The sequence below is a fragment of the Cyprinodon tularosa genome, unplaced genomic scaffold (genome assembly GCF_016077235.1).
Source record: "Cyprinodon tularosa strain WSP-4 unplaced genomic scaffold, ASM1607723v1 ctg909, whole genome shotgun sequence".
Taxonomy (NCBI): Eukaryota; Metazoa; Chordata; class Actinopteri; order Cyprinodontiformes; family Cyprinodontidae; genus Cyprinodon; species Cyprinodon tularosa.
Genome location: NW_024039684.1, coordinates 131,037 through 144,632, shown reverse-complemented (window position 1 = coordinate 144,632; position 13,596 = coordinate 131,037). Strand labels below are relative to the sequence as shown.

The 13,596-nt window shown below is 45.1% G+C and overlaps 1 protein-coding gene across 2 annotated transcripts; it reads left to right on the top strand.

Annotated features, from left to right (window-relative positions):
• Nucleotides 1-919: 919 nt before the first annotated feature.
• lrrc2 (leucine rich repeat containing 2) lies at nucleotides 920-12,124 on the top strand. Of its 2 annotated transcripts, none has more exons than XM_038274333.1 (10): nucleotides 920-997; nucleotides 3,014-3,168; nucleotides 5,362-5,486; nucleotides 7,541-7,620; nucleotides 7,690-7,846; nucleotides 7,965-8,101; nucleotides 8,175-8,320; nucleotides 10,552-10,704; nucleotides 10,781-10,950; nucleotides 11,119-12,124. In XM_038274333.1, the coding sequence occupies exons 2-10, from the start codon at nucleotides 3,032-3,034 to the stop codon at nucleotides 11,166-11,168; spliced, it is 1,155 nt and encodes a 384-aa protein (XP_038130261.1). In that variant the 5' UTR covers nucleotides 920-997; nucleotides 3,014-3,031; the 3' UTR covers nucleotides 11,169-12,124. The 2 variants fall into 2 exon arrangements, with proteins under 2 accessions (XP_038130261.1, XP_038130262.1); XM_038274334.1 differs by having other exon boundaries at nucleotides 987-1,097.
• Nucleotides 12,125-13,596: the final 1,472 nt, after the last annotated feature.

Here is a 13,596-nt window from a genome sequence, read left to right as displayed (position 1 = left end):
TGTTTTGTTTTTATGACCGAAATTGCGGAAAACAACTTGTGAAGTTTGACCCGCTAGAAGAGCGAGGTGCGCGAGAACGCTGGACCCTTTTTCCAGCTGAATCTCTGCTCTTTTTGCCCCATTGTCCCTCCGTCGTCGGACTAAACTCGCCGCCACTTCCTCACCGCCTCGGCCGTATCTAGACCCACAGCGTGTAGCCCAGACCACGCTTCAATACTGAGCATAATTTAAAAATGTCTGTGTGAAGCTTGCTGCAACAAACTGCTGTAAGAGTATAACCAGGAAGCGCGGTAGGAGGGAAAAATAGGTTTAGCGCCACCGCAGCACGGGAGGGAGAATTACGCCCAGGAGCAAATGGATAAAAATAGACCGGAGGAAAAAAAAACATTAATCGATTATCTTGCGGACGTGTCGATGCATCGGATCGTCGGCTTTTGGATCGATGTATCGATACAAAACGATTATTATTTACACCCCTAACATTTACTGAATGTGGATAAAGGAGGAAATTCCTAAGTGATCATATTTTCAACATGGAGAACAGCAGGGATTTATTTTATAAAGAAAATATGTCGTCCTTGCTGTCTATGCAGTAGCTTATCTATTCCCAACACTATAATTAACAGAAAACATTATAGAACCTAAAACTAAAGCCTTAGAGTAGAATATCATCCTCCCTTTTAATGGGATCACTCCGTATTTAACCGATTAGGGTCTTGTTTGGTCACATGTGTAAAGGTTAGAGTCTAGCTGGGATTCAGGCTTTATACTGGTCTGTATTGGTCCAGTTAGCTCCTCAGCATCCACAGCATGATGGCACAGATTAAAGCCCTGCTGTGTGCGAGGAGCGCAGCCGTCATGTGACGCTCACGCACATGCAGCAGGATGCTGGTAAAAATAGTTTGTTGGGTCACACACACACACAGCCGGGTCAGTGTGCGTCTGTGTCGGTAAACAAGTTGGTGAAAGCAGAGAGGACGCTGACAGGGACACACAGGTAGGACCCCCAACTGACTGATTCTGGGTCACAGCGCAGAAATAAAACTGTTCCCATGATCTATTGGCTCTCCTGATGTTTAACAGCTGCTAACTTTAAGGTAAACAAATAAAGACATGTTTTTTCATGTTGGAGAAGTTAAAATTAGCTGCGTGTCACTGAACCGTTGGAGGATCTTTAGTTAAAATATTTTGGATTTTCTACAAAAAGTCAGAAGAAAAATATCTGCAGGTTTTTATTTGAGCTTCAGATAAAAATCCAACTGAAATCTGTTTACAGTCAGTTCATCAAATAAAGCAGTTTTGGTTTTATTGGTGATATTAATCTGGAGAACAGCCTGCTGCTCCAGAAGACATCGGCCCATTTAAAGTTCTTCAGAACACAGGGGGCCTCCAAGGTTCTTTAAGATCAAATCCGTTCCCAAACATAAAATCATTTCCATTAAAGCTTGAGCTCCTCTTTCTTCCTCCTAATAGAGCTGCAGCTCATAAAAAACAGATTTCTGTCTTCCTTTAGGAACACTATTAAAGAGAAAAATCCAACATGAAAATTTTAAAGAATAGAGAAGAAGAAAGTCTGACTAGAACCAATAACCCAGAATCAGACTGTTGAGATTCCGCAAACTTTGGTCTGTGAGGAGCTAAGATGAGGGAACATTTAGGGTCTGCTTTAGATCTAAGGATGTGTTATAATGTAAGAAAACAATAAAGGTTTGGTGATGAGTAACAACAATCATTTCAACAAGCTTAGAATCTACGCTGTCCAACCCAGTCCTGCTTTCTGACTTCATTGGTCCAGATTCTCCGTTTACTCCGTAGCCTCTATGAGCTGATATCAGACTCATTAAGGCGAGATGAAGTCAGAAGCCTCGTCTTCGATCCGATATCACAGGTTTATTCAGAGCGCAGCTGCAAATTATCCAAAAGTAACATGCAATCAGGGATTGTTAAACCTAAAGAGACATTTTATTGTGTGACAGCCTTGATTGTTATTTAACAGTTTGTTTAATAATTTCAATTCCCTTAACTTCTTATGCTCAGTTTCTGGACCCACCTGCTGGCTAATCAGACCCAACCTGATTTAAAACATTTATAAATCACTGCATGTTGTCTAATTTCACTTGCGCCTCTTCTCCTGTTAATACGGTAAAGCCCTGGGGAGCGTCCGGCTCCAGGCTGTACGTGATCCAAATGAGCCAATGAGCTGTCAGTCTGGGTTGCTGCTGCTGCTACTTTTAGACACAGCAGGCAAACCTGTGGCAAGCCGGGCGATGGGAAAGAAGGAGAAGATGATGAGAAAAAGAGAGCAGAGAAAGTGTGGACTGCTGGAAGAACTGCGGTGAACTGGTGAAAGAAAAGTGAAATGGCGTGCTCAAAGATGACCCTGCACATTTAGAGGATGTTTGGCTCAACCTGCTGCTGTGAAGCAGGATTCTCCACCATGAACAAAATCAACAATAAATCTGGATCCAGGCTCAAAATGAGCTCCTTGATATGTGCTTGAGAATGGCTTAGTCTCCGGTTAAACCCAGGTTTAAAGCCTCGCAGGGCAGCCTAAAGCCCACTGCCAACATTAAGACAGAAAAAAGAAAGAAAATTAGGAAATTCTCTGTATACCAAACTGAACGCTTGTTCAAAAACACTTTCAATTTTAAAATGGAAAAGAAAAATTATATTTTTTTATTTAAAAATTCAATGTATAACATGGATGCATAAAAACCTCATTTTATTTTAGTGTTAAATTCTGATTAAAAATGTCTCTGGACCTTTTCTGGTTGATGATTTTCTTTATTCCAACCGCACCGATCTTTAATTGGTTACCCCTGATATAGACCAATAAAACACGTCACAAAAACCAGAATGTTTTCGCCTCAAGGTGGCGCAATGGCAGAAACAAAGGCAAATACCAACAAGTCAAACAGTTGCACAACAGTCATCAAGAGGAATAAAGAAACCTTATTATCTTGTGTCAAATCTAGCTTTCATAAATGAAATGAATTTTCTTGCGATGTTTCAGGTCCAAACCCCAACACAGATGGGTCCGAACAGGAAGGTGGCGGCTCCGGTGTACGATCTGTCTCTGATCCGAGGAATCTGGGAGGTCCGAGTGAAGAAGTACAGACACAGACAGAAGAAGGAGCAGGAGAGAGTGGAAAAGAGCGCCCTCGCCAGGTCAGTGAGCATCATGTCTCATTAACGCGTTAAAGTCAGGACAGCGTTGATGTTCACATCACGGCCTGATGGTCGCGGTGTTGTTTAATCCAGCTGTTTAATGGACATGATGGCGCTTTTCTTCATTCCTTCAGGGAGCGTTAGATCTACATGATACATTTCTACACCACAACCTGCTGCATGTCCTCAAAAACATAAATCTCTAAGACCAAACTCCTTCAAGGCTGGAAAGGACGCCAACATGTATCTTTACTGTGTTCATCAAGGATAATCTGAGTCTCTGAGATCTAAAACATTTCCAGTTGGTGATAGAAAATAATTCAAATTGAAGATAATAATCAGAGAAGGAAAGATTGGAAAGCAGAACTCCATGGAACCATCAAGGAAACTGGAGTAATGAGCTGAGCAGATCCCTCAACCCATTCCTAACCCAGAACCGTCCTCCATCCACAGCTGATGAACAAAGACCTGCCGCACAACCCAGAGTTATAATCAGTCAGCATATTTTTAATGACGTCCATGGAGCATCCTAACCAGACACCAAAGACACCATTTCAAACCAAACAGACCCTGAAACAGAGACTAGTCCATCCTAAAGACCTAATCTGAGCAGAGTGTCTGCAGTTCAATGCAGAGAGGAATGCTCTGATCTTTATATTGGAGAAACCAAACAACCTCTCCACAGACGCATGGCCCAACACAGGGGAGCGCCCTCCTCTGGACAAGACTCTGCGGTACATCTACGCCTGATGGACAAAGGACATTCTTTGGAGGACCAGAATGTTCACATTTTGGACAAAGAAGACAGGCGGTTTGAGAGGGGCGTGACGGAAGTGTGAAGTTAAAATTGTATATTTAACTCATATCTTTCTTTTTAACCAATCAGTATATTTTTTGAAGGTCACAAGGGTGTAAGATGACCTTGCAGAAGCTTAGCAGAGTTTCTTAACAGGATAAACATTTGTGCAGAAGCTGGGAACGGTCAGTTTGAAATACTGTAGGTGTTGTTTAAATAGTAACAAGCAAAAGCAATTAGTGGTAAAACAGGTCAGTCCTGTGGAAACCGTTGTGTTGTGCAAAAGTTTCTGGTAATGTTTTGTAACCTCTTTTATGCACAAAAGTCATCTATATGTTGAGGGGGAATGAGCCACTGCAGTCAGAGCTCAAGTTTCTAAATTAAAAGGAAGCTTTGTTCCTTTCAGTCTGCTGTGTCTCAGTCTCCAATTTCTAAATGACTTTACAAATAACATCTATGTTACGAAAGAAACACCAACCTTAAACAGGGGGGGTGCACTCAGATTCCAGCTTTCAAAAACCTCCAATGCAGCGACAGAGTTGATTCCTTGCCGCTATCATCACATTCCCAACCCCTTTACAGGAGAACAGAAGACCTCACCTATTCAGCCAGGCCAACTATTCCCTCTAACGACCCCCCTTTCAGAGGCATAGACAGGTATGGGGCATTGCAGGCTAACAAAGAAGCCAAACGACCCCCATTCCAAAGGGGGGGACCCGTTCATCCGTTTCTATTTGCATGTTTTCTAAACTAAAACCAGGCTTTGTTGGGCTGCTGGATAAAACCTGGAACTAAACGCTATTTCTGACATTTTGAATTGAAAAATCTTCCTGGATGGAAGAGAAACGTCTTCAAACTTGGAAACAAAGTCCAGAGGATTGATTTTAACTTTTTTGGAACACCAAAGAGACTCCAGCTATACACTCCTTAGACACTGCATTTGCAGCAAGGAACACCTGGAGTCACACCTGGAGATCTTCAGGATCAACACTAGGAGCGTTTAAAATCGTGGAGATGTGAGAACAAAGAGCGTAAGGAAAGTCAGGTGGTTTAGGAAACCGTCTCAGTCTGGAAAGAAGAAATGGACAAACATTAGCAAACAGGCATAAGTTTAATAAGTGAGGAACAAAACCAATCTACGCTCCCATGAGAAGAGTTCTCAAAGTCAATGAAACTATTTAGTGAGACTGAGTCAGGCAGACACAGCTGACTGATGGTTGTAAACCATGAGAGCAGAGGCTGTTTTGGTAGGATGAACACACACAGGGCTATTTATATCCCAGCGTTAATGCAGAAGGTCAGATATCTGGATAACAAGTCAAACATCCAGCATGCCGAATCCGTCAGCGCAGAAACGTTCTGCTGCTGTTCTCTCATTAACACGTCTGTCTGCGCAGGATTGACCAGCAGTGGCAGTATCGCATCTACTGCAAGACCATGAAGACCAAAGAGCTGAATCAGCTGCATCAATATCTGGAGCGATCCATGCTGACGGACATGGGATGTTTGGACCAGAATACAGGTACAGCTGATCCTCTCAAAGCTCTACACAGGAGTATAAGATACAGGCCAGATGGAGGATTTTATGGCAGTTTGTTTACCTCCTGCTAGTAAAGAATGCCACTTTTTCTTTTTCTTTTTTTTTTAACAGTGTCCTGTCTGGCGATTAGATTAGATTAGATTAGATTAGATTAGATGAGCTATATTGATCTTACAGCGGAGAAATTCACTCGTCACATATTGGCATAGAAGTTACAGAAGGTGCAAACAGGGAGGAAAAAGGTACATTAAGAATAAACAATATTTATACAGTATATCCAGGTTTATACAGTATATCAAGATAAATAGGATTAAGGTGCAAGTGTACATGTATCGCACACAATGAAAAACTAAATAAAAATATGTACAATCCGAATGGCTTATATACAGGGGGAGAAATATTGCACATTCAGCATATTGCACTGGATATTGCACAGTCAATAAAAAAAAAAACTATAATATAGCTGCACAGTGGTTTTTACAGGAGTTATTGTGGTTATAGTGCATTATTATAGAGTCTGGTGGCAGCAGGAAGGAATGACCTGCGGTAGAACTCCTTCCTACAGACAGGGTGTCTAAGTCTCTGACTAAAGGAGCTGCTAAGCTCCTCTACAGTCTGGTGCAGGAGGTGAGAGGTGGTGTCCATGATGGATGCGAGTTTGGACAGCATCCTCCTCTCAGACACTTCCTCCACTGAATCCAGAGGGCAGCCCAGGACAGAAGTGGCCTTCCTCACCAGCTTATTATGTGGTAATAGGAATAATTGTCATGATGCCAAAAAGAGCCCAACAGATTTTGCTTTCAGAAGTGGAGCAGTACGGCTATTGCCATAGTGTTCCGCTTGATTAATGCATATAAATAGCTTTATTATAAGTCATGCAGGGAGTTTTACAGATTATATGGACACTCCAATGTAACCAGAACAAAGAGCCCAACAGATTTTGCTTTCAGAAGTGGAGCAGTACGGCTATCGCCATAGTGTTCCGCTTGATTAATGCATATAAATAGCTTTATTATAAGTCATGCAGGGAGTTTTACAGATTATATGGACACTCCAATGTAACCAGAACAGGAAAGGAAAAACGGGAATAAGGAGAAAAGATGAAAGAAAGAGGAGATAAAAGGGAGATTATGATAAAACATCTTCAGTCTGCTTCATCACCTGCAAAGAGATGTAAAAAGAACAGAACAACCAACGGATATAAGAGATACAATAAAGAAACACCTTGATACTATGGCTGAAGAATAAGTGGTATTATTTAATCTAACAAGCACCTGTCGTTGATTGTTAGAGTGCACTTGTGCATGTAAAGTTTATCCAAAGGAAAAATGCTCAATAGTGGTTGTGAGGAGCCAAACACGCACCCCCCCTGACACCTGACACTACAGGTGTCAGTTTTTCTGCATCACAGTCTACCTAAGTTACCTGATTCATCAGGATCCATAGATGAATATAACGGAGTATCGTCAGCGTAGCGGTAAACATTCATCTCATGCTGTCCGATTATTTTATCGAAGGGAAGCTGGATATCGATTCCCATTTGAAGAATCGATTGGTTTCAGTTTCTTAAGATTTGACATCAGATTTCCTGATTTAATGACTGTTTAGTTATGCAACATATAGAGGTTCTGTCAGCAAACGTACGAAGCAACAATATGAGAATCGATTCACAATTTGGAAACTAATTTCTTTTTACACGGATGAAATGACCACTGAGAAACGGTCCAAGCGGTGGACCCTGTGATACCACATAAGCAACCATGCTAGCTAAACAGGGGGCTGCTTAGATGCAGTCCGGCTAATTGGACGGAACTGCTTCTGGTTCTGAACCAGTCAGAACAAAGAGGCTAAAAGGGTTTTTGGGCCACTATCCATCCTGGAGGCCCTGCTGGTAGCAGCTGCGAACCGCACAGCGATGGATGAGTAGAACATTAGAGGAAAGTTGGAAAAATCTCTTTTTTTAGTATTTAGCAAAGGGGGGAGTTTAGTCTGTTTTAGTGTCAGATGGTGAGGAGATGTGTTTGTCTTTCTATTAGAAGTCCAGCAGCAGGATCAGAGTGAGAAACATCCAGATCAGAAGAACCTGATCTTCCAGCTGGAAGGAGAGCGCTGGATGGTGAGTTTGCTCGTTCACGCGTCGAAGGAACTCTCCATGATGCTCATGTGACAGAGAACCGTTCTGCAGGACGTACCCCGGGAGCTGCAGTGGAGGACTTACCTGCAGGAGTGGCACATCCAGAGGACACGGATCCGCCAGCTACCGGACTTCCTGGCCCTGTTCACCCAGCTGACTGTGCTGGAGATTCCCAAAAATCTGATCACGGAGCTGCCGCCGGAGATCGGTGAGAGAGAGGACTCAGTCTGACTGGTTCCGTCTTCTTTACTGGGACACAGGTGGCCTGTTCCACCCAGAGCTGCTGTCTCTGTCCTGATGGAAACATCTGACCCCTGTCTGTTCAGGGAAGCTGACCCAGCTAAGGAGGCTGAACGTCAGCTACAACCGTCTGTTCAGAGTTCCTCCGGAGCTTGGAGAATGCGAGAAGCTGGAGAGACTGGAACTGGCAGGAAACCATAACCTGTGTGAGCTGCCGTTTGAGGTGAGGACACAGGCGTTTGGACGGTCCGTCCGATAAGCTCCTGCCGACTCAGAGGGTTGATTTCTGTCCACAGCTCAGCAGCCTGAAGCAGCTGGTCCACCTGGACATCTCGGAGAACAGGTTCGTCTCCATCCCCATCTGTGCACTGAGGATGACTGGCCTGCTGCTGCTGGATCTCAGCAACAACCACCTGACCGACCTGCCGCAGGACATGGACAGGTGAGTGATGATGTCATCACTACACCTGGCGGGAGTACAGGGAGCAGGAAGGAGGCACACCCTGTTCCTGCTTCCCATCATTCTGAGCTAAGAGGCCATTTTCACGCTAATGAAACCAACAGCCAAGTTTAACCATAGCAGGTCCTTCCAAAGGCCCGGCATGGTGGAGAGGGACGGTGATGTGGGCTTTTTCTGCAGACCTATTAGATGGACCGGCGGGAAGCTGTTAGCTTCAGCTAGCAGATCCTGCTGCTGATAGTCGTAGTTGACTTTTACAGGAAAAGTCCCGTCAGCAGGAATAACCAATGCATCATTATCTATACCTAAAACTGATACATTTGCGGTGATTTAATTAATTTATTGTTGATTAGTAAAAAAAATTGAATCAATCATTTTCATTGCGATCACTGAGTCTGGGAGCGGCCATTTTTGTCCAAATATAGTAGCCCCTCCCTCCTGCCATCTTCCAGCAGTGACGTCACGGTGCGGTAAGCCTAGCGCCATTCTCCCCGCTTTCCAAGCTAAATCAATGGGAACTACTAGACACATCTGCAATCAGCAACAATTATTGAAGATTTCCAGAGGACTTCACCATTGAAATTCACCAGAGCTATAGTGAAACTGACAATGCCCACGTGCATGGCAGCTGGATGCTGGAATACATCGGGTAAAAGTGAAAAAAAGAGTTATTCCACCTTTCTGAGGCCCCGTCCACACGAAGTCAAACCCTGGCCTAAACGCACTAATTTTTCCCCAAACCAGCCTCTCATCCATACGAAGCCGGCGTTTCGGGGGTCTGTAAACGATCTTTTTTTATTCAGCCTTCAGAGTGGGAAGATTTTGAAACGCCGTTTTCGCGTTTCCATCTTTAAGCTCTAACTGCATATTTTTTCTTACACGCATGCGTCATAGCATCGCCTCTAACCCCCGGCTCACACCGACTCCGGTCTTACCGTCGCGGTGCGGTGGGTGCGGCGCCGCAGTGATTCCAAGTCATTAAAAAGATGTAAACCTCTCTCACCGGCTGCTGAGCTGTCCGGCTGCGGTTACCGAGACACTCCGGCGCTGCAGAAAATTCAGCAAGAAAGCTATCCTTGCGGCGTGCCGGAGCCCTCCGCAACAAGCTCTCGCAAATATCCTTATTTGGGCCGTGTTATCGCGGGAAGTTACGTGAACTCAAGTGAACTTCTGTTCTCGCGAGTTAAATCTCCGGACCTGTTGCCGGAGCCGCAGAGCTGCACGGCACCGTAGTCAAAAGGGCGGCGTGAGAGAGGGTGTGCGGGAGTTGCGGTCTCCGTCGGCTCGGTAACCGCACCGGAGCCAGTGTGAGCAAGGGGTAAACACGCATGCGCGACACAGTATCACAACAACAATGGCGCCGCACTGTGTTGAATGGTTGCTGCTCATGCTACTCACCCTGCTGTCGGGCTTACAACAGAATCTTCTTCTTCTGGAATATCTCCAGGAAGAACAGAGCAATATCGACCACATAGTTCAGCACCTGAATTTGACTGAACCACCAAATGGACCCGCAGGGCAACCATGTATAAATATTAGTGCGCATGCCCAACATTTCCTCGCCTATTTTTGCTTTGGCACCACAGCGCCACTTACAGGCTTGGCATACATTTTGCAGCGTTTTCATGCATTCGTGTGGTCGATCACTTTTATTTTACGTCTCCGTCTTTACGACAAACGTTCTGGAAAATATTAGTGTTTCGTGTTCGTTTTGACTTCGTGTGGACGGGGCCTGATTCCTGATCCTCCACGGACGGGTTGGTCGTTGGATCGCCAACTTGAAGAGGGAGGATTTGCCATCGAACTTCTGGCCAGAGAAAAAACCCGTAATATGTAGCCAACATTTGGAAGAAGAATGTTTTCAAGATGACTTGGATAATAGCGCGTTGTGACAAACACCAGATACAGCACTGGGACTTGATCAACAGCCGATACCGCACCGTGACAATGTCACTAACCAGTAGGTGGCAGTAGTGTTCTTTGACAAACATGGATGCCTCCAGTAAAGCACATTCACATGAAAATTACTCTGAATTAAAAACACTGATCATTTATTGAACAGGATGGAATCATTTCAGATTTAAAGAACTTTCAGAAGTTTGGATTCTGAATATAACCGGACTTTTCCATGAACATAATTATCTCTATCATGTCCAGACCTGGAGGAGGTTCATGTTCTTTCTTCTTTGACCTCAAGCCGTTTGTGTGTTCAGGCTGGAGGAGCTCACCACCTTGTACGTCCATAAGAACCACCTCTCTTACCTCCCGCTGTGTCTCACCAACATCTCCACCCTGAAGATGATCGTCGTCAGCGGCGACGAGCTGACCAGCGCCCCGACCAAGCTGTGCAGCAGCCCGGAAATCAAGTACCAACATCACATCATCCTCATCCATCAACACCCTCATGTCCCGCTGATCAGTCTGCTTCTCCTGCTGCGACAGGTTCATCCGCCTGTATGACAATCCTTCCAGGGAGAAGAGGAGGAAGGAGGAAGAGGAGAAGAAAATGAGAGAGAAGGAGAATAGGAGGTGGAGGGAGCAGAAGGAGGAGGTGAAGGACAGCAGCGAGAAGGAGTTCATGGAGGCGTACATCAGCACGCTGAAGGACAGAGGTAAGACCCTGAACCTCAGGAAGAATTCACATCATCTCCTCCATGGTGCAGCCGGTACCAGTAGAACCGGCGGCGGACCGCTTTGGTGCCGCCAACATCAAACAAGGAGCAGCTCAGGACGTCTCTTTGTCCGTATTAAACAGCTTTCCTCTGTTTGTCCCCACCCAGACACCGTCCCCTTCTCCACCACCAAGGTTTCCATCTCCTGTCTGCTGTGAGGAGGACAATGAAGATTCCCACCTGGACCCAGGAGTCCAAACGGGTCCAGAAGAAGCTGCTGAATGTTTGCAGAAGGTTTTTGGTTTAATTAGAGCTGAAATGATTCCTGATTGTTTTTAATGATGGAGGCTGATGAGCTGCGTTCAATAAACCAGGAAGGTTTAGCTGGAAAAGTCAGACAGCGGGAGGAAAAGGTTCATTCTATTTCCCTGAGAATCCAAAACAGTTAGTTATGAATTAATCATTAATGCCAGGATGGATGGAAATTAAAGCTGTGGTTCAAAATACAAAACTTTTTATCTTAGTTAATGAGATTTAAACAAATATTAAGTAACTTTTCAACCTTCATAACTTCTGTGATATACATTAACTTCCATCTAGTAGACTGAGCTCTCTGCATGGCTGTAGCTGCTCTGCACCACCTGCTCCATCACTAAGGGACTCTGAGGAGGATGGCAGTGACTCTGCCACACAGAACACCTCCAGATGTGCAGACCTCTTCACGGCATACGTTACTTCCTCCATCCGTTCCAAAGGCATAAAGTTTTCCTGGAGGCTGGATATTCCAGAAACTGTGCAGGGTTGATATTCGGGTGATGCGTCTCCTTCCTGCTGGGATCTATACGTGTTTACTGGGAAATGATCAAACATATTTATCTGTGTCAAGGCTCTAAACATTTCTGTTGGGTGGCAGGAGTGCAGGAATACGATACAAAACCAGAGTTAAACGTTTCTAAAGAGTCTTTCCCACTGGAAGTAGCAGGTTAACGCATGTTTTTCAAACATGGGTCGCCTCCCTAACGACCGGCATCTGGCCTCCTTCCCACAGGCATAAAAAGCTGGGATTGCAGCCTGCTGTATGCTCAGAAACCAGGTCGTCTGCGTCGTAGTTAAGGTTGTAAATCACATCCATCATGGCGATTCGATTCAGATTCAGATTTCCTGACCCAACGATTCGATTATTTTTGATACTCAAGAATACACAATGATACGATTTTTTTTTTACACCTTACAGGCTAGACAATGTTTCAAATTCGAAATAAATCAATGAAAGCTGTAATATCGTTATGCTTTTTATTTGAGAAACAGCAGCAAATAACAGAAGTAGAAAAGTTTTACTCCACATTTTCCTATTAAAACCTCATTCACTGAAATAATAATAATATAGATTCTGAAAGGCTTTGCATCAGAAAATACTGCATAAAATCAGTGCAATGAGTTCAAAGCAATACCTCGGCTCCAGACGTCCCGCCCCCTCCACAGACGCTCCACTGCTCCTCCCCCACATTGTAGCTGACCGCAGACAGGAGGCCGGCTTGATTTGTTTTTATGACCGAAATTATGGAAAACAACTCGTGAAGTTTGACCCGCTAGAAGAGCGAGGTTCGTTAGAACGCTGGGACCCTTTTTCCACCTGGATCTCCGCTCTTTTTGGCCCTCATGTCCCTCCGTCGTCGGACTAAACTCGCCCCCACTTCCTCGCCGCCTCGGCCGTATCTAGACCCACAGCGTGTAGCACAGACCACGCTGCAATACTGAGCATAAATCAAAAATGTCTGCATCAAGCTCACTGCAACAAACTGCTGTAAGAGTATAACCAGGAAGCGAGGTAGGAGGGCAAAATAGGTTTAGCGCCACCGCAGCACGGGAGGGAGAATTACACCCAGGAGCAAATGGATAAAAATAGACCGGAGGGAAAAAAAACATGAATCGATTCTCTTGCGGACGTATCGATGCATCGGATCGTCGGCTGTTGGATCGATGCATCGATACAAAACGATCATTATTTACACCCCTAGTCGTAGTTAACGCAGATATACCACCACCCTTCCGCAGACACTGAGGTGCACCTCCCCAAAATTGTAGGTGACCGCAGACAGTGCTGCAGACAGGAGGTCTCTGATTTCTGATTGGTCGATTCAATTTGGGAAGTTCCACAATCTCCACTGGTCAGCCGCGATGTTTTCCCACTTGGTTGTTGTGGGTAATGGCAGAAACTCTGGCTGTAGCGCCGTCCACAGCGCCTGGCACACCTCAGACTCTATCCCAGACATCGTGCAGGACGCTAGTTTGTAGCTCTGAGCGACGGTCTGTTGGTTTGCATCCAAAGCCAGAACGCGCAGCGCCACGGCCAGTCTCTGGGGAACACTCACGGGTGAACTGTGTGTCGTCTGGGTTTGGATGAGGGGTTGTAGACGGCGAACAAGCTCGTCAAACCGACACGGACACCCACTATCAAAGCTAGTTCATGATTGTCCCTCTGGCGTTGTGGCGTGGAATAATATAACACAGACCACGCTTCAAATTTGGGCATAAATCAAAAATATCTGCATCAAACCTGCGACAAGCTAACCGCCACACGCTGCTGCGGGAGGATAACCAGCCCTTAACCCCTCGCTGGCAGCTGCGTGGCCTCTGTCCCCCTGC